Source organism: Phlebotomus argentipes, unplaced genomic scaffold, assembly GCF_947086385.1.
Source record: "Phlebotomus argentipes unplaced genomic scaffold, Phlebotomus argentipes genome assembly scaffold_18, whole genome shotgun sequence".
NCBI classification, from domain to species: Eukaryota; Metazoa; Arthropoda; class Insecta; order Diptera; family Psychodidae; genus Phlebotomus; species Phlebotomus argentipes.
The window spans coordinates 10755075-10772843 of record NW_026776177.1 but is presented as its reverse complement, the minus strand read 5'-3'; the positions used below and the strand labels follow the sequence as shown (position 1 = coordinate 10772843).

The 17769-nt window shown below is 38.5% G+C and overlaps 4 protein-coding genes across 5 annotated transcripts in view; 3 read left to right on the top strand and 1 right to left on the bottom strand.

Annotated features, from left to right (window-relative positions):
- Nucleotides 1–1400: 1400 nt before the first annotated feature.
- On the bottom strand, nt 1401–3523 carry LOC132259146 (intraflagellar transport protein 74 homolog). Its single transcript, XM_059756699.1, has 5 exons — nt 3405–3523; nt 2578–3344; nt 2053–2519; nt 1921–1991; nt 1401–1862 (listed from the first exon to the last, which is right to left on the bottom strand). The coding sequence occupies exons 1-5, from the start codon at nt 3446–3448 to the stop codon at nt 1691–1693; spliced, it is 1521 nt and encodes a 506-aa protein (XP_059612682.1). The 5' UTR covers nt 3449–3523; the 3' UTR covers nt 1401–1690.
- Nucleotides 3524–3722: 199 nt separating this feature from the next.
- Nucleotides 3723–10511, top strand: LOC132259427 (ADP-ribosylation factor 6). The gene is made up of 5 exons (XM_059757060.1): nt 3723–3833; nt 8547–8659; nt 8726–8881; nt 9230–9376; nt 9441–10511. The coding sequence occupies exons 2-5, from the start codon at nt 8578–8580 to the stop codon at nt 9581–9583; spliced, it is 528 nt and encodes a 175-aa protein (XP_059613043.1). The 5' UTR covers nt 3723–3833; nt 8547–8577; the 3' UTR covers nt 9584–10511.
- A 1805-nt stretch (nt 10512–12316) lies between these two features.
- The window catches only part of LOC132261276 (neurocalcin homolog), a 39864-nt gene continuing 34411 nt past the window's right edge, over nt 12317–17769 (top strand). The window contains exons 1-3 of one of the 2 annotated variants that reach the window (XM_059760007.1): nt 12317–12422; nt 13324–13394; nt 14291–14672. In XM_059760007.1, the coding sequence (XP_059615990.1) occupies nt 12331–12422; nt 13324–13394; nt 14291–14622 (495 nt within the window). In that variant the 5' untranslated portion in view covers nt 12317–12330 and the 3' untranslated portion in view covers nt 14623–14672. Of the gene's footprint in view, nt 12423–13323; nt 13395–14290; nt 14673–17769 lie in introns of those variants that run through there. The other variant, XM_059760006.1, reaches the window with a different exon arrangement.
- The window catches only part of LOC132261277 (neuronal calcium sensor 2), a 32412-nt gene continuing 29102 nt past the window's right edge, over nt 14460–17769 (top strand). Inside the window, exon 1 of the mRNA XM_059760008.1 lies at nt 14460–14568. The gene's annotated coding sequence lies outside the window, so the exon portion shown is untranslated. The remainder of the gene's footprint in view (nt 14569–17769) is intronic.

The following is a 17769-nucleotide window of genomic DNA, read 5'->3' as shown; positions in this document are numbered from 1 at the left end:
TAGAGGAAGAGTCATGTTTATTTGTAATTAGTTGGATGTTAAATATAACTTATACCTGAATAACAGACATGAGAGAAACATCGTACATTCCAGCGGCTTTAAGTCCAATCGGTTCACAAGAGTTCATCATCATTGTAAGAAAAATCTTTTGATCAGTTAAGTTCATCTCGTACCAATTTGTGAGGTAAAGATTCTGAAAAATCTGCTCCGTTTGGAATCGAATTAATTCGCCAAAGAGGCACAAGAGCACCAATTGAATGATGAGTGTGAATAGAATCGCATACATTATGATGATGTCCTTGTAAATTTGAATAGAGAAAATGATCACGAGGAAAATTGATGTGCTCATGATCAAATGAATAAATGACATAAATTTCACTGCAATATTGAAAGTACTCAGAATTCTGATCATTTCGACGTGCTTTTTCAGAATGCATATCAGAAGATTTGGGCATTTCTCCATTGCATCCTTATCGTCCAGACACTTTATCATCCTGTTGATGACTTTGATGAACTTTATGGCATGAATTCCGATTATGATAATTCCGGTGTCTGATAATGCAGTCCATGTTGTTCCCAATAAGACAGAAAATCCCTGTATTATCATACTTATAAAGATATGATAGTCAGGAAATAAATTTGGGATTTTCAAAAAGATTATTCCTTTACGAACAGTCGTTATTACATATCCCAGTGAACTTATATCAAATAAAAATAGATAAACTCTGCAATGATAGAAAGTGTTTGTGTAAAATCTTTCAGATAATCTTCAAAATTAATGAAACTTACTTGAAAAATTTAACAGAAAATTCCACTGCTTCAGTTATCTCCTCATCAACGATATCTCGTATAAGTTCATTATCTTCCTTCTCTTCGTGTAATCTTCTGATCCATTCTACAAGAATCTGAAACTCTCGTAGAAAAGGAGTTCCTCCGAAATTGGTTAATGTAAACTGAAAGTATCCGAGAAGAACGAGTGCACCACAAATCATCCTGAAGATATCCACGTCTTTATCGTCAGAGACCATCTCAATGATGTTCATGGAATTAGTAGTGCAGAAGAAGACGGAATAAAGAGAGCATCCAATGAAGATTATATCATATCTTGGTTCATTTGGGAATGGCCGAAGAATTCGCGAAGTGACACAGAACTTGAGAAACTTGTGAAAGTTCGACGTAATGTCCAACATCTTGAGATCACTTGATACACTGTAGAGAGTTCTGAAGTGAGGATTCCCTTTATATTCGCAGGATTCGGAATGTGATTGGGCTAATAAAATATTTCACAGGTTCAGATGTCAATTTCCCTAGGGAAAACCTCGGTATGTTTGTGCCAAGTTAATCAAAGGAAATTTATATATATTTAATGTATTTAATTGCGAATCTCTTTTGATGTTCTTCGTACATTTATTCCCACTCTGCGACTTTCAATATGTCGCTTTCTCTTTGAGAATAAGTGAATATTCAATTAATTTTTAATATCAAAGTGATTTTTTTCCTCTCAAATTATCGTGCAAAACATTTTCTACATTTTATCTTTTAAATGCAAAATTTGCGCATATTAATGTCGTGAATTCTGCACACCTGAACTTTCATCCTTAATACTTTATATCTTGAGTTCCTTTCTTGATTACTTCTCGCGATTTTGTTAAATCCATTTGGCTCTTTTAATAATACACATTTAATACAATCATGGAAGTTTGCCAGTGTTAGTCACAGAGAAGGGTTGATGCAATGCCGCTCTGTCCAGCACTTCTAATCGATTTCTGCCCTCAAAACTATCATAGTTGCTTCTCCCACCCGGGATTTCTAAAGGACTTACGGCAAAAGTGTCCGACGTGAGGGAGACTGAAGTGTCTGACCTGAGAAATATAATACATATAATGAGGCGAAATTCCTTTAGAACCGCTAGATACAAACCTCGACCCATCGCTCGTGATACTCGTGATCGATGTGCACATTTTTGCACCACTTTCACTGACTTTAGGTGTCTGTAGAGCAATAAAAATCCTTATTTAATTCGTCATAGTCAACTTTGATACATTTCCATACCTCCTTGGTTAAATCCTGTGGCTCCTGATCTCTGCCGATGGAGATTCTAGTGAGCTTCTCATTTAGATGGTCGTTTTCTTCGCTTAAGAATTGCGCTCTACTGCGAAATCCCTCCAATTCCACTGAAATTCTATCGTAATCATTCTGCAGAGTGACAATCTTCTCCACCAGTTCAGATTTGGAGTGCAGAAGCGCGATCACGCTGGACTTGGCCTCATCCAGACTGGCTTGGAGTGTGTCATTCTTGCTCTGCAGATCATGAAATTTGTCACTCTTGGTGGATGTCTCCTTGAGAAGCATGGAAAAGCGCTCCTGCTGCGTCTTCAGCGATTGTTTCTCAGACTCCGCCTCGGTGAGCTGCTCTCTCAACTCCTCAACTAATCTCTTGGATTGCTCAAGTTCCTTGATTTGCCTCGCGAAACGATCACTCTTTTCACTCTGCTCCGTTAATTTCCTCTGCAGATCTCCTGTGGATGAAAATAAATTATTCACTTCTTGTTCATTCCCAGACATCTTAAAAATTACCATTTTTCCTCTTTTCCTCATTGAGCGCTGAGGCACTTTGTTTTATCATCTCATCCATTTTTTCAGACTTACTCTTGAACTCCCGCTTCAATTCATCCATTTTCTCCCTAATGTGGATTAGTTGGACATTCTCAGCAATGTGCTTCCTCAGGCGCAGTTCCGAAACTTGATTGAAGAGCTCCTTATTCTTTCTGTGTTCGCCCTTCAGCTCTTCTTTGAGATCCTCAAGCTCTCGTGTGAGCTCCTCAATCCTGTTCCTGTACTCCTTCAGCAATTCCTCCTGCTTGGGCGATTCTGAGATTTTCACCTCTTCTTGTGGAGATGGTACAGGCTCATCAAATGTTAGTTGACTTCCTGTGCGATCTCTCAACTCTGAATAAGGCCTTGCCGAGGGCAAAGGCAATCCGTATTTCTTACAGATGCCTGTTAATTTCTCTCTGAGTTGCGAATTCTGCATCTCCAGATCGAATATTCTGAGCTGAACTCTTTCCTCTACTGATAGAGTTTCCCGACTGCGATTGGATGTGCTCTTGATGTCAAAGGAAGTGATTCTCAAGAGTTTTGTGATTAGTCTCTTGATTTTCTCCTGATTAGCATGATTCTCTCGCTTGAGGGTGAAGTGTTCGTCACAGAGAGAGATGTAACTATCCTCCAGATCTCTCCTGGACATCTTAGCCACACGCTGGTGCTCAAAAATGAGATCTCTCTGGTCAGATTTAATGCACCCTCGGTAGTTTTTATCATACGGCGATAGTTCACACTTGTAACTGGAAAGAAAAGAAGGGTTTTTGAACGGGAAGAATTCAGGGGCTTTTTTCTGGACTCACGGTCTGCTTGAGCAGGGCCTTCCGGCTGAAAGTTGGCGCCTCATCCTGGAAATTCCTGACCACAGTTGTTTGTAAACGAATTTGCATCACCATGGAGATGAGAAAAGTGGGCTTTCGGAGTTGGATTTTGGGCACTTTTTTCGAGTAATTTGACTGATGAAAGCAATTATTGTAATTTAAGTTGTTATATCTGATGATAAACACATTAAGAATGCTTCCTTTTGCCAGTGAATTCATGAACGCAGCAGAGCAATGCGAATTCCAAGAGCCCGCCAACTCCCGGAGTGGTGAATAACTGTGGGGCTTCCGGATGGTGGTGAGTGCGCTTGACAGCGTCAGCGGTGGTCATGTCAGAGAAAAATGGAGTAATCGGAAATTCATCAAGCCGTGTAGTGCCGTGTTAAATTTCAATTTTGTCAATGTTTAGTGGTAAGGAAGCACCTGAAATATCACTTAATATCTTTATCAGACACCAATGGTCCGTGTGATGTGTGGTAATTGTGAAAATTGATGGAAATTCATGTGCTAATTCGATGAACAACTTCCACCATTGCCTCTTGGAATTAGGAGGATAGTGTGCAAAACATTGACGCCTTCTTTTTTTCTTCTTCTCTCCACTTCTCTGGTCTCCACATTGTGGCGAGAAGTATCACTATATCACCCATCCCATCCTCTTGAGCGTGTATGTTGTGAGTGGCGAAATGGCTAGCTGTAGTTCAGTGCGAGCCAGTAACTGATAAATGACGACATTGATAAGTTTCAGCCTCGGGCGCCCTTCCGGAATGTCGGGGGCACCTCATGCTAATCCTCCCATTGACCCGGGGGTTTTCCCTGACGTCGACGATGACATAATTCCGCAGTGACGGTCGCGTGAAGTGACAATCTCGTGAGTTCCCATGAGACATTCCTGGCCTGGACTTGTTATTCCGTGGACAAGAACCCGTTTCATGAGTCATCGTGAATGCCAAAGGAATGCCTCCTCACTCTCTCTCACTCTCTGGCCTCTCTTGACTGGCAGGCATCAACAAGTGATCTCAGCTCCTCTTCCACACATCTTCCCGCGTCTGTCCAGTGCCACTGAGGCAGAGAAGCGAAGAAGCACACAAGAGATTCCACAAGAGGAAATTATGTGTGTAGACTTGAGCGAATTCCCCGTTAGATTGAATGAAAGTAACATAAGAAGAGGCCCCAGAGTTGATATTCTACACACCAATATTCAATAGAGAAGGGAAAAACTATATGCATCTATGGAGTGTGTGGGAGAGGAAGGAATTTTTGCGATAGAGAGCAAACAGTCGTGCGGATGCTTTTCTGCTGATAAGAAACAATTTTCTTACCAGTTCACCAACGGAAATTTCTCCCTGAAATGTCACAAAATGAGCCTGAAATGGGAAACAGTAATTGCTGAGAATATTAATTTGATACGCCAGTGAGAGATTTGCCCATTTAATTTACTTGTTGTCTTAAGAGCTTTTCTCAGGAAAATGTACACTCAGGCAAAATGGAATGTCAAGGATTTGCGCTAGCGCGTAATTTTTATTGTATACTTTATATATTATACCTGATTTAAAGGGTGTTCGAAATATTTAAAATTCAAAGAGCCTCTTTTTCTGTAAATAGAAAGAAAATTGAGCAGTTTTGGGGCATTTTTTAAAGTTTTTTTTTCTTCGTATCACGTTCTGACTTTTTCCTCCCATATCGGTTTTTCCGAGATAAGACCATTGCTTTACTTTTTCTTAGAATACGCGTAATAGTAATTTCTGACAAATCTTACATTGTTTTTTCGATTACGAATAAAACGAACGAGAAAAAAATCGCTAGTCATTTAAGATTGATTTTTCAGTGAATCGATTTTTAGCTGTTAGAAGCATAAAACTCCTCCTATTTAAAGGCTCCGCCCACTCAATTGTGTTATCCTTACATTGAGCCTTACTGGTTATCGCCACTGCCTTTGTATTAGACACTTGTATTATTATTTTGCGGGATTTGTCCTTCTCCTCTTCTGTTATTAAAAATTTGTCGAAATAAGTCATGAGCAATAGTGAAAGAGAGTCAAGGATTCCAGTTTTGTCATGAAATTTGACGAGCTGAAAATAGACACATAATATATTCTCCGCCCAATTTTCTTTCCCGAAAAAAAAACCTCTTCTTCCCTGAGAGCGAGAAGTATGCACACGTGTTCCTTTCCCTGACTTTGGCTACGATGGAAAATTTTCCCAATTACTATTCGTCACTAATGATGCTTGGAGTATTTATATTATCAGTTGCATACTGGACTTATGGTGTATTTTGTTGACCTTCTTTCGTCACTTTTGCCAACAAGTGCGGCTGTGTAAAGTGTTTTACATAATCCCATGCCCTTCGCCGCCGCAGAAGAAGTATGAGAGAGCATGTTTCCTGATAAAGCACAAATGCGATAAAGCCGCGATACGCGACAGAGATAGTCGTTTGAAAGAGTTGTTTGCGGTTTTTTGCATGTCCCAAACTGGCAAAAGACGATGTGGAGCAACAAATAAAAATATAACCGTGAAATAATTAAATGAGAGCTCTCGTGGGGTGGTTTCGGGAGATATTTTCAAACATATCTCTCCTTCTCTCTCTTTATTTATTTACCTTCACGTTTCCATAGTCACACGATGTGTGGGTGGCAATTGCGCGGGGTGGCGATGGGGTGTGATGATCATGACTTTAGTGGGTGGATGAAAATTTAAATAAAAGCCAGGTGAAGAGGGTGAAACAGGCTCTCGTGTAATTACCTTGACGAAGTGCACTCGAGGTTCCATCCCTGGTGGTCAATGCTGGAGCTACTTGGCTGCCTTTTGGCACTTGACCGTCAATATGGGGAATAAGAGTGAGCTCAAATTACCATTGGATTGCTGTAGGTCATCATCATGCGCTCTGAAACGGCTGGAATTAATAGCCGAGCAGGAATATTTCCTTTAAATATTTTCATCTCATAAGCAATTTGATTCTGGAATAATTTCTCTGGTAGAGTTTTCTGGGAATGTATTTGCATTTCAAATTTTGCAAATTAAGTAGCAAGAAATTACTTCGCTTTAATATCCAAGATGAGGTTTTTCTTAGTTTTCTACTCTTGAGATTCGACTTATTCATTCCCAAGTCTAATCTTTCAGTATATTCCAGGTTTAACGCACGTTGAGCTGAATTCTTCAAAGTTCTATTCAGAAGAACTTTCCTTTCACATATTCTTCTCTTTCCTTGATGCATAAGAGAAAGAGGGAGAAAGAGAGAGAGAGAGAGAGCGAGAATGGGAAGCGCAACGCATGAAAGATGAATTACTTGCGAGTATTTTTCACGTACTTTTTCATTCAGTTTGTCGGAGAAGAATCTTTACTATTCTTCTCTTTGCCATCTTTGGAGTGCGATTGAGAAGAATAAGCATAGAAATTCACTGGCATCTGCAATGTGCAATAAATTCTATTGTGTCTCTTGATCTACAAAGGCATTATCCGTTCGTCATTCATCCACCTTGGAATTGTGATGTGTATGCGTGGGTGGGAAGTTAAGGGAGAGACTATGGTTAAGTGCATGTATTAATTGTTACGGTGATTTTTATCCCTCTCGTCTTCTGGGCGCCTTCTATCAAGTTCAATCAACGGCATTTCCTCTATTCGTGCCGACCTTCATCTCCCATTATCACGTATTAGGGAAATTGTTTCACCAGAGGGAAAAGCGATGGCTCAGGTTACGCAAGAATCCACTGTCAAACGCCTCAGGTGGAGTGTCTGGAAGACTGACTTGTAGTGTAAATCACACTGTACGGAAGTGAAGAAGAGGCAACCTTGGCCAAGAAGGAAGGAATATCTAATCCTCCGATAGTGAGTGTTGCGTGGATGGCGAGAAACTGCTATAGTTAAGCTTGATAAGAGTGCCAGGTGCGTGAATGATTGTGATTCATACGTGTGTAGGGCATAATTTTGGTGTCCATTAAAATTCCATCCATATAAATTTAACTTTTGCAATGAGTATCAATTTAAAATGTCAAAATATTTCTTATCACGCCACCCACAGAAATGCTTCTCCCCCTCTCTCTCTGTCTCTCTCTCTCTCTCTCGCCATCTGTGGTGTTCACAGCTCAACAAGACAATATTTCTCAATGTGTGTGCAATTTCATGAATTAATTTCTATTGAAGCGTGTCTGTACTTGTGGATGAGGAGAGAGAATTTGCCTGATTTCTTGCACATCTCAATGAAATCTCCCGTGAGAATGGTAATTAATTATGAAACAAATAACAGATGAATTTCAATGGTTGGTTTTTTCTTCAGTTCACCTTTTAATTGTATTTTCTCCCCGTTTTGGTATTATCACATTACAGATGAAAAAGAGTTTTTAATAGCATAGAGATTTAATGTTAATTTTCCATGTACATGTTTTCTTATTCAAGTCTGTAAAAAGTTGAGGAGTGGGAGTTGAAAAGAGCGCAAATTGCATTTTATTATTGAAGTGAAGAAATCAAGATGTGAAATGATTCTAGATGATTTATAATTATATCCTCAAATTGTCACACAACATCAGCAGAATGTGTGAAAAAGATCACGGCATTGTGCTAATATTTTGTCGCTGTGCGCTTTATAGCACAATGTGATGTGTGATGGGTTTAGTTATGTTGAAAAGAGCTGTGCAAGGCACGTATGCAGACCACGATGAAATTGTTGTGAAGTGAATTTCCACCATGCAGCGGCAGGTGATTGATTGGAATTGTGTGAACGATGCAAAATTACATTCAACACGTAATACAAAATACCACTGCACTTGATTCACTCCATTCCCTCTATCTCGTCGTCTCGTTGACTGTATGTTGGTGAAGAAGTTACAATGCCTCCCACACAGGACTGTACGTTGCTCCCTGACCCATCTCAATGGTTGCCCCATGCGCCGAGGGAGTCGTAAATTCTGTCTTCCAGCACAGGGATGTTGTTGCGGGTGGGTTTTGTTTGTACAATTGTTGAGACGCACTGTTGAATCCACTTATTTTCCTCTTGAATGAATAAATGGTGGGTAAATGCTCTTGGTTGTCCCAGTTGAAATAGGGGCGCGCCCTTTAGGCCCGTGAATGGTTTGTGATCAGTGTGCATAGTTTACTAACAAAAAAAAACGTGTGTTTTCCTCTTCTCTTTCAGTTGCCCCGTCTGGGGTGTCAATAAATCCAGAATGGGGAAGTTGCTATCGAAAATTTTCGGCAATAAAGAGATGAGGATACTGATGCTCGGCCTGGATGCAGCTGGTAAAACGAGTGAGTATAAATAAAGACAAATCTTTCTAAGTATAGTAATGCATCACTTGTGTCTTGTCTTTACAGCAATTTTATATAAATTGAAGTTGGGTCAATCTGTGACAACAATACCAACTGTGGGATTCAACGTTGAAACTGTAACATACAAAAATGTCAAATTTAACGTGTGGGATGTGGGTGGACAGGACAAGATTCGTCCACTATGGAGACACTACTACACAGGTGAGTTGAATTTATGGCATAAAAGTTTATCAGAAGTACAAATACTACCCAAGTGTGATTAGCTTCAGTGGGGAATTATATTCTTCACAATTATTGGCATTGAAGTGTTTAATTTTTGAGTGTTCTTCGAGTATATGAAGTACAGTCAGACATTCAGTTGTGCCATGAATGACTAGATAACCGAGACAGGATTTTACGATTCCTGCTCTTGGGGAAATGCTCGTATTATTTATGTTATGTTGCAATACAAACTGCGAAAGCCTCATCATCTCCGGGAAATTAAGAACAAATTGTGATACCCTTTATGGCATGAAATCTAACACATTTCTATTGCTCTTATTTCAACAGGAACGCAAGGATTAATTTTTGTGGTCGACTGTGCCGATCGCGATCGAATAGATGAAGCACGACAAGAATTGCATAGAATAATAAATGATAGAGAGATGAGAGATGCAATTATATTAATATTTGCCAATAAGCAGGACCTTCCAGATGGTAACGAGCAAAAGTTCGCTTTTAAATAATTCCCAGACTAAAGTGTGTTTTTTTCTGTGTTTAGCTATGAAACCACATGAGATTCAGGAGAAGTTGGGCCTGACACGTATCAGAGACAGAAATTGGTATGTCCAGCCGTCCTGTGCAACATCCGGCGATGGACTCTACGAGGGACTCACGTGGTTGACATCCAATCACAAGTTATGAGAGTAAGCCAGCTGTCCCTTTATTCTCCATCGTAAGAAATCCACCCCCGAGGGAGAGAAAGAGTGCTGAGGAGGAGAGAGTTAATGTAAACAGAACCGCCACACTGACGGCGGTTATAAAATAATCCTTTAATCAATCTGAATAATGTCTAAAGAGGAGAGAATTCATGAGGGAGTGTGTATAGTTTTCCGTTCTTTCCTTTTGTCATACAAAAAAACACATCGCGCGCGCGGCTTAATGTCTTTTTTCTATAGATAAATTTTCACTAAATCTCTAAGAATCCCAACGAAATCAAGTGAAGTTATAGTGATACTCTAAAAGGTGGAGTAATGCTTCACGCGGGGGGCAATCAGAGAAGACACGAGTTTCAAATGGCACCAAAATTCATTTGGAAGATAAAGTTTACAAATAATGAAAATTGGGAAACAAGTTAAAGCTTGTATAATTTTATGTAGATAAATACAAGATGATAAACACGTGAGACAAGCGCAAACCAAACACAATAAAGAAAATCATTTTAGACGATATTCTTATTCTTAAATAGAGGAGTTTTAAAAAGATATTCAGTAGCAAAAGAGAAAAAAGGAGAAACGCACCGATTCGAAGTATATTAAAAAATATCTCTGTAGTTATTTGTAGATTGAGGAAAAAGAGGGATGATAGAAAATGAATGGGAGATTAAAATGTGTATAAATATTATATATTTTTGAATCAAAATTCAAAATAATAATTTTCATTTTCTATTTGATATAGAGAATATATAACAATGAGGAATCAATGAGAATATTGAGGTATTTTCTATAGACACAGAGAATGAAAGAGGAAAAGGAAAATGTGTTGTAATTTGCCTTGCCTAATAAGTAAAAAAAATAAAGAGAAAACAAGATGATAAAACCAACATATTAAATGAGGAAAGAGTTAAAAAAAATTGTATAGAAAAGGAACAATTAAATATTGATTGGTGATAAAACTATAAAGAAAGAAACAAGGAAAGTAATATCAAGTTTTGAGAATTTTTTTTTATATTGAGAGTCACACATTCAAGAATGATTTCTTTTTTCGATTCTTGCACAATCAGCCTCTATGTTGCCAGTCGACGAAAGAGCTAAATGAATGTAGGAAATGATTAAGGTTTATCAGTGAGTCAATTCGAACTAATTAAATGGTGAATAAAACTAAATGTATAATGCCCGCAAAGAGTAGAATTTCGAAAATTGTCCCCCTTTCAACTTATTCTCTTGCACACTATCCGATTTTTCAGTTCTGGGTGGTAGGAAAAGCTCCCCTTAGAATTGTTTTTCATCTCAATTTCTTCATTTTTCAAACTTGTACATAAATTATAAATATGGTTCATTTATAAATACAATCATTGATTTATTAAGTTGTTTATGTCATTTTAACCAGGAGACAAGCGAATAGAATCAGGGTTTGGGATGGATTTTGTGGAGAGATTAAAGAGAAGAAATAATGCGAAAGTCTAACAAAGCAAGAAATAACCCAGGATTCTTGCGATGGTAAAGGAGAAACAACTTCGAGGAATAACCAGTTTAATAGTAAAAGTAAATACAAGTAATTAACAAGGAAGAATAGAATTTAACAAAACGATTCGCGATAATGCTTTTCCTTTTTGAGATGCTTTAGAGATGAGAATGAGAAACACACTGTATAGATGTTAAGGAGAGAAATAATAAGTGAAGAAAAAAACCCTCGTAATATCTTCTTTTTGTATGGAAATTTAAAGAAAAAAAACATTGTCCCTTGCGAGAATTTTATGTGGCCAAAAGACACTCTCAATTGGAATATCATTCTCAGTTTTTTTTTGTATTTGTTTTTGGGAAATCTGCAATACACATTCCATGAAAAGAACAAATCTAAAGAGGAAAACTATGAAAATTTATCTCTTTCAATCGAACATTTAAATTTATGGGGTCTAAAATGGGAACTTGTATCGATTCATGATGCAGGTTCAATTATGGGAGTAAGTGGAGTAAATATTAAAACCCCAGTTATGAAGAAAATTACTCACTAAAAGAACGCGCATCCTCTCACAGAAGAAGATGGAAAATTTATAGAAAAATCTAAAAGCAAGTTCATTTATAATTTTTATTTAAAATGAAAAATTGAAAGCGAAAAAAGAAATACATATACAAATAATTAGTTATTGTAATGAAGATTATTATACATAAAAATGAGAGATAGGAGAGTAAAGATGAGAAATAAAGAAGAGAAAAATGTATAAATTATATGAGAAAATTGGGTTTTCTTCGCTATTTCTTCCTTGTTTACAGTATTTGGTATGAGTGGATTTTAACATAAATGCGATCACAGGCAAAATATTTTGTGATCGACTCTTCACAATGAATGCAAATTGATTAATAATGGAAACCAGTCAAGGTGCTATTGATTTCAGTGGAAATATTCTCCTCAGCTTTGACCGAATTTCTTTTCATGTGCTTGATCTTCATCTGTATGAGATAGTGTGATCTCAGCAAAATCTGAAGATGCAGAAGGGAGTCTTGTTTGTTTTCGATGTTTTGATTAATGGTTTCAAACAGTGATCGGTAGCTCAATGTCTGTGATGAAATAAAAACGGGATCACCCACAGTTTCTTTAGAAAAAAGGTGAGTTAAACAGTGAGGAACACTCAAAGGCGGTTGCAGTTTAAACTGCAGAGCTTGTGAGAGAGTTGCATTTGAGGTGTTTCTCATTGGGGCTCTGCGTGACAGCTGGCATGCCAGTGAGTTAGCATGAACTATTTCTGTCGGAAAGGGAAGCTAAAGTTTGTGTCGGAAAATGTCTTATTAATCAATTGTAGAGAGTGTTTAAGTTTTCAAAACATGTATGTTGTCCACCCATGACGTCCCTTCTGTTGTATCATGTGAAGAAATCGCGGTGCTTGCAGTTGTGAAAGTGGCAAAAGTGGCATTTGATATTTTTGTTATCATTCGACAAGAGAGACACACTCGCAGTCTCTCTCACGACTCTTATTATTTTTCCCATACGCGATTGCAGGCAAAAAATACGATATACAATTGAATGGATGAAGAGGAGATCTCATGCTGGTTTTTGCGAAAAAATCTATTTTTGCCTTATTGTACTGGGCGCACACACACGAACGCGCGGGGGCTCAGGGCAAAAAAAGCATATCCAACTCATTCCCACTTTCCTGGGCGCGCTATCAGCCACCCAAAATTGTACTCCACTGAGCGATAGAGGAGAGGCTGTGGCATTGGCGAGGGGGTGGTGGAAGTGTGGCCTCACATGCCTCAAAGGCACGGGGTGGTGGGCCGCTCGGGAGATGCGTAGATTGAATTGATCAAAGTCTATAATTAACAGCGATTATCCGCCTCTATCTGGGCAGATAATTGCCCCACGAGAGAGTGTGTCAACCCGTGAGAGCCCCGGAAGAGGTGGCAGATTTGGGAGAGCGCGAGAGAGCGTGCCAAGAAGCTTCCGGATGCCACAAAGTTGCGAGAGAGAACCACTGCATTCGACCACCCCCCGAAAACTCACTGCCCGCCCCTCCCGGTTGTCCTGAGCGCCCCGAGAGCCGCCCCCAAAAGAAGAGCAACACACAAACTATTAATAATAACTTGGGGCTAATGAAGATGATTGTACGTGTTGAAACTGTTGAGAATGTACTTTGCCTATAGAGAGTCTCTTATGAGAGCAATTACACCTATTAAGATTTATTGTAAATGCCCACCTTGTCTTATGAATTGTAATTCTATCATTATAAGTTATGTATTAAGCGTGGCAGCGTCGCCGCTCAGCAGTTCCTTGACCAAAGTCACAACAATCTCACCTGGAGGTAAGTTCTCATTGCATTCCTTTCTGCGCTGCATGTGGTGTTCAATCAGTCTGTCATAGACAGAGAGCACTGAAAGCACTGGAAATTGATTTCTGGGATTGCTAATCGACAGGACGTGAACTGTACAGAGAGACATTTTGCCAATACATAATTTCTGTATGTATATTTTTAAAGATTTCCGGTTTTGCAACAGTTCAGTAGAGTTAAGTAATAGGGGAAGACGGCGTGGTTTCAAACTCTATTTCAGATTGTTTAGAATGTCATAAGTTGTTCCTAAGAATAGGTCATAAGAACTCTTATACTACATTAAATTGAACTTGAATTGCACTCATAAAAACACAATTTTTACTTCCCATATGGATTTTTAAGCCACTTCGATATCAAACCCAACTTCCCCTATTTTGCATTAAAATTTTCCACCGTCAGTCGCTCTTATTGTTCACTCCTCTTCACGCGTTTTCAGCCCTGTTTGAGGGTATAATGTGTGCAGAATATGAATGTAAACAATTATTACATATTAGTGTTGACACAGGAAAGTTACTTTTCACCCTCTTTAGCTCATCTTCACCCACTTTTGGTCAGGAACGGATAAAAATACACACATACGCAACAGTGGAAGGCAACACGCTTCCGGGGAAGTTTACCATTGTTGAAATTTTAAAGGATGGGAAGATTTTTTTGATGGTTGCATGCATATTTTATTGAATATTTTCGATACATTATAGAGCAGATCCATTGATTTGATTTGCAGTTTTAATTGATAGTATGTTCTGTCGGTGTCGCTTTGCAATGGTTTTCGCTGAATAGCGAGAAGCAACAGTAAAAATCCATTTCATCTCAATCATAGTGTATTCGTGTCCTATTGATGTACTTTTCCTCTCTTTTTCCATTTTCAGGTGGATGCTTTTACATGGTCGTAATTAAACTCAATCAGGATGTATGCAGACGACCAGCGAAATGGAGGGAAAAATTGAGAAAATATCTCTGCAAAGTGGCTGTGATGCTTGCAGGATGTGAATCCTCTAGAAAAATATTGGCCAGAGAGTGCACGAGGGAAATGTTTCATCATTACGGAAGTTGCACAAGCGTTCTCCTTCCTTTTATGCTGGCGGTGCCTTTCTCCACATCGATGGATTCAAAATTTGCTGCTGATCTGGCTGCTAAGGAGTCGGAGGTAACATTTTTCCATCTCGTGTACTTTACCGATATGTGGATGAAAGGCGTATAGAGAGAAGAAAAAGAAGGAGAGGAGAAAGCATGCAAAAGGGCAAACAGTAACGAGGAAAAATTATTCCTCAATTGATCTTTCTCCTCTCCTCTTTGCCGTACAATCGGATAAATCCTTTTCTCTGGAATTTCAGCTTTCCCACATTTTATTTGCCTTCAACAACATTTGATGTTCCTCCCATTTTCAGTTGGGGAGTAAGAGGAAATTGTACATGAGTGAAACTTGAAAGTGATTAGAGACGCTTTTCATCCATGCCTCTCATGGCACCTTTATAAATTATTTTCTCTCATCAATATTTCATTATTACCTTTTATATTTTGCCTTCTTGACTGCTTTATGATTAGTTGAAATTTTTATATGGTGAAACGAACAAGAGAAGGTCATGATTTCATTATGCAACTCAATTGACGATATGATGTGTCTCGTGTGATTTAATTTGCACGTGAAAAATTCACTTCTCTTTCTATGTATAGAGAAGATAAAGTGACGCAGAAGCTGCGATGCAGTCTCACGGGAAAGACTTGAGCAATGCTGAATAAGTTTTCTCAAGTAATTCTTGGCACTCGCCAAATAAAGTGTGGAAATATGCAGGGTATTTTCCACCCTCCGACTTATGCAAGCACAGTGAAAATTTTAGGCTCAGCAATTGAGTTGAAACTCGGAGGAGTGTTGCAGTACCTTCAGAGTTCTTTTGCCCATAACAGCGAACAGAGACAGAAGAAAATTCTCTCGCCCGCATTTTGCCTTGGCTCGCGTCGTGTGTATTTTTTGAGAGGGCTGAATGCCACCTCTTTTGTCCCATATATTTTATCCATTTTGCTGCGCTGCTGCTCACATTACGATCCTCCTCTTGGAGTGCTGCCAAACTAGAGAGTAAAGACTGGGGGATGAAAGGGGTACGTCAATTTTTCAATCATGTCCCAGCCAATTATGGATTTTCCATCAATCACACTCACAATGCCTTGTGCTAAAGAGGAGAAATGCGTTGCAGAATTGTAATGCGTATTGCGTGTATGGAAGAATTGCAAGCCATTTGACGAGTCGTCTTATTTAGGAATTCAATTTTCGGTATCTAATTTTAAAGTCTCTTGGAAATCGGAGACCTTGAAAATTCGAACTTTTACTTTCTCCTTTCAATTTATCTTCTAATGTCATTTATATCACAGGCGAAAAACACATTCAGCAATATTCAAACTTCAAGCATATCTTTGTCTTATATGCATATGTTACGATCAAGATACAATATCATTAGTACTTCCTCTGCTTTTGCGTCTCCACATTTTTCATCTCGTGACTCATATTTCAAGAGTATAAAAAATGGGTTGTGAAAGTGTATCGCACACCTCTTAATCACTGGCTTTGTTAATTACAGCCCCAAAGCGAGAATGTGAGGGTGTATGTTACACTGAAAAGTGGGAAAGTGATTTCACATTGTGGAAATATAATTTAATATGATGTGATATTAATATTAAATGTGGGGAAAATACAGTTAATTAATCTGCCCCACAAAATCAAGTGTTCTGTATAATATTGGTAAAAACATGTCACAGAAATTAAATTATATTTCACCAAAAAATATTTTTTATTAAGTAAAGGAGAGATGTCACGATGTTGGAATTGAATGATAGTTTTTGGAGCACATCCAGCGAATGTCACATAGGATATTTCGAAATCAGATTGGGAGAGAAGTGGAATTGGCAAGCAATTTATTTTACCTTCATAAACATTTTAATTCAAATCTTGCAAAACATCTCAATATAATTTCGCCACTGGGGATTTTGAGGGAAAGATAGGAGAGCTGTGTAGAATTTATAAATATTCTAGCATCATCTCTGAGTTTGTGTGTGTGGGCAAAATTTATTAGGATAGAGGAGCATTTTAATAAGAGAAATGGTATGGTTTAGAGCATTATATTTTCAAATTTAATACCCTTATTCGTGTACTCGCGCACTCGGCGATGTTTACACCATGTGAAAGGAGAGTAAATTAAACAATGAGGCGGGAAAAATGAAATATTACGTCTATTTTTAAACGTCGCCGTACAATATGAATAACTTGCAAAATCTGTATGCTTTTCACACTCTTTACATCCCTTTCCCAATGTGAGAACTCAATCCTTTCGCCGCCATGTCCTTAATTTGTGTGCGCCTCTCCAGCGTAGAGACTAAAGAGAGTGAAATGTGCGATCAATGCGAAAAAGAGCTAAATTGTACGGTGTGTGCCAGGAAAAACAACATATAACGAGGAGTGAAGACTGGAATTGATTGGTTGGCTGGTGCATGCAAGGAAAAATTGCCTTTGCATTTCACTTAATTCCACCTCTAACATTAGAAACCAACCACTTTTTGTGGGGCTGTGAAAATTTTCTCTTTCGGATTTCCTCCCACCCAACATTTTCTCCCTTTCGTGTAACACATAATTCGAATTTTTCTTCGGCACTTTTTCGACTCCACAGTGAACTAATTTGGAAGCGTTCGCAGTTAGACAGGAAAGGGAAAAGCTTATGAGGCTATTGGATTTTCTGACGGCATACGGAATATGATAGAAAGTACTTAATCGAGAATTCCCTTCATTTCAACTTTTCTCAATCGTCTCATAAGTTCTGATTGCCTTTTGATTGGTTTTTCTCTTGATGAAAAGGGGTTTAAATTTCTCAGAATCGAAGACATAGTAAGCATGTTTTCTCGAATTTTTGTCAATGGCCATTATCATGATCAGCGCTCACTAAAGACTATTTTCTTCTGACGCTAATGATGTTGATGACTACAGCAGTGGACTGAATATAACCTCCTTAAAACCACCCCAACTTCATTATTTTTCGCCCTTTTCTTCTGGGAATAAATAAAAGCTCAGCAAAATGTGTTCCCGACTTTCCTACTTTGGACTTTTTGGGGCACCGTTTCAATGGGGTGGCGACATGAAATGAATTAAAATAAGCAAGAGGCGTAAATAGTCGATGGTTGGCTTCATTAATTCGCCGATATGGGAGGGTCACTTCTAGGAAATGTATAAATTAGGCATAAAAATGCGAAATTATGCTTTAGACGCATGTAATTTCTTTTGTGGAAAATCCTCAAGTGTGTGCCCCAAATGGCTGGGTTAAGAAAAGTTGCCCGGTGGGACATCTATCGATCCAACATCAGTCTT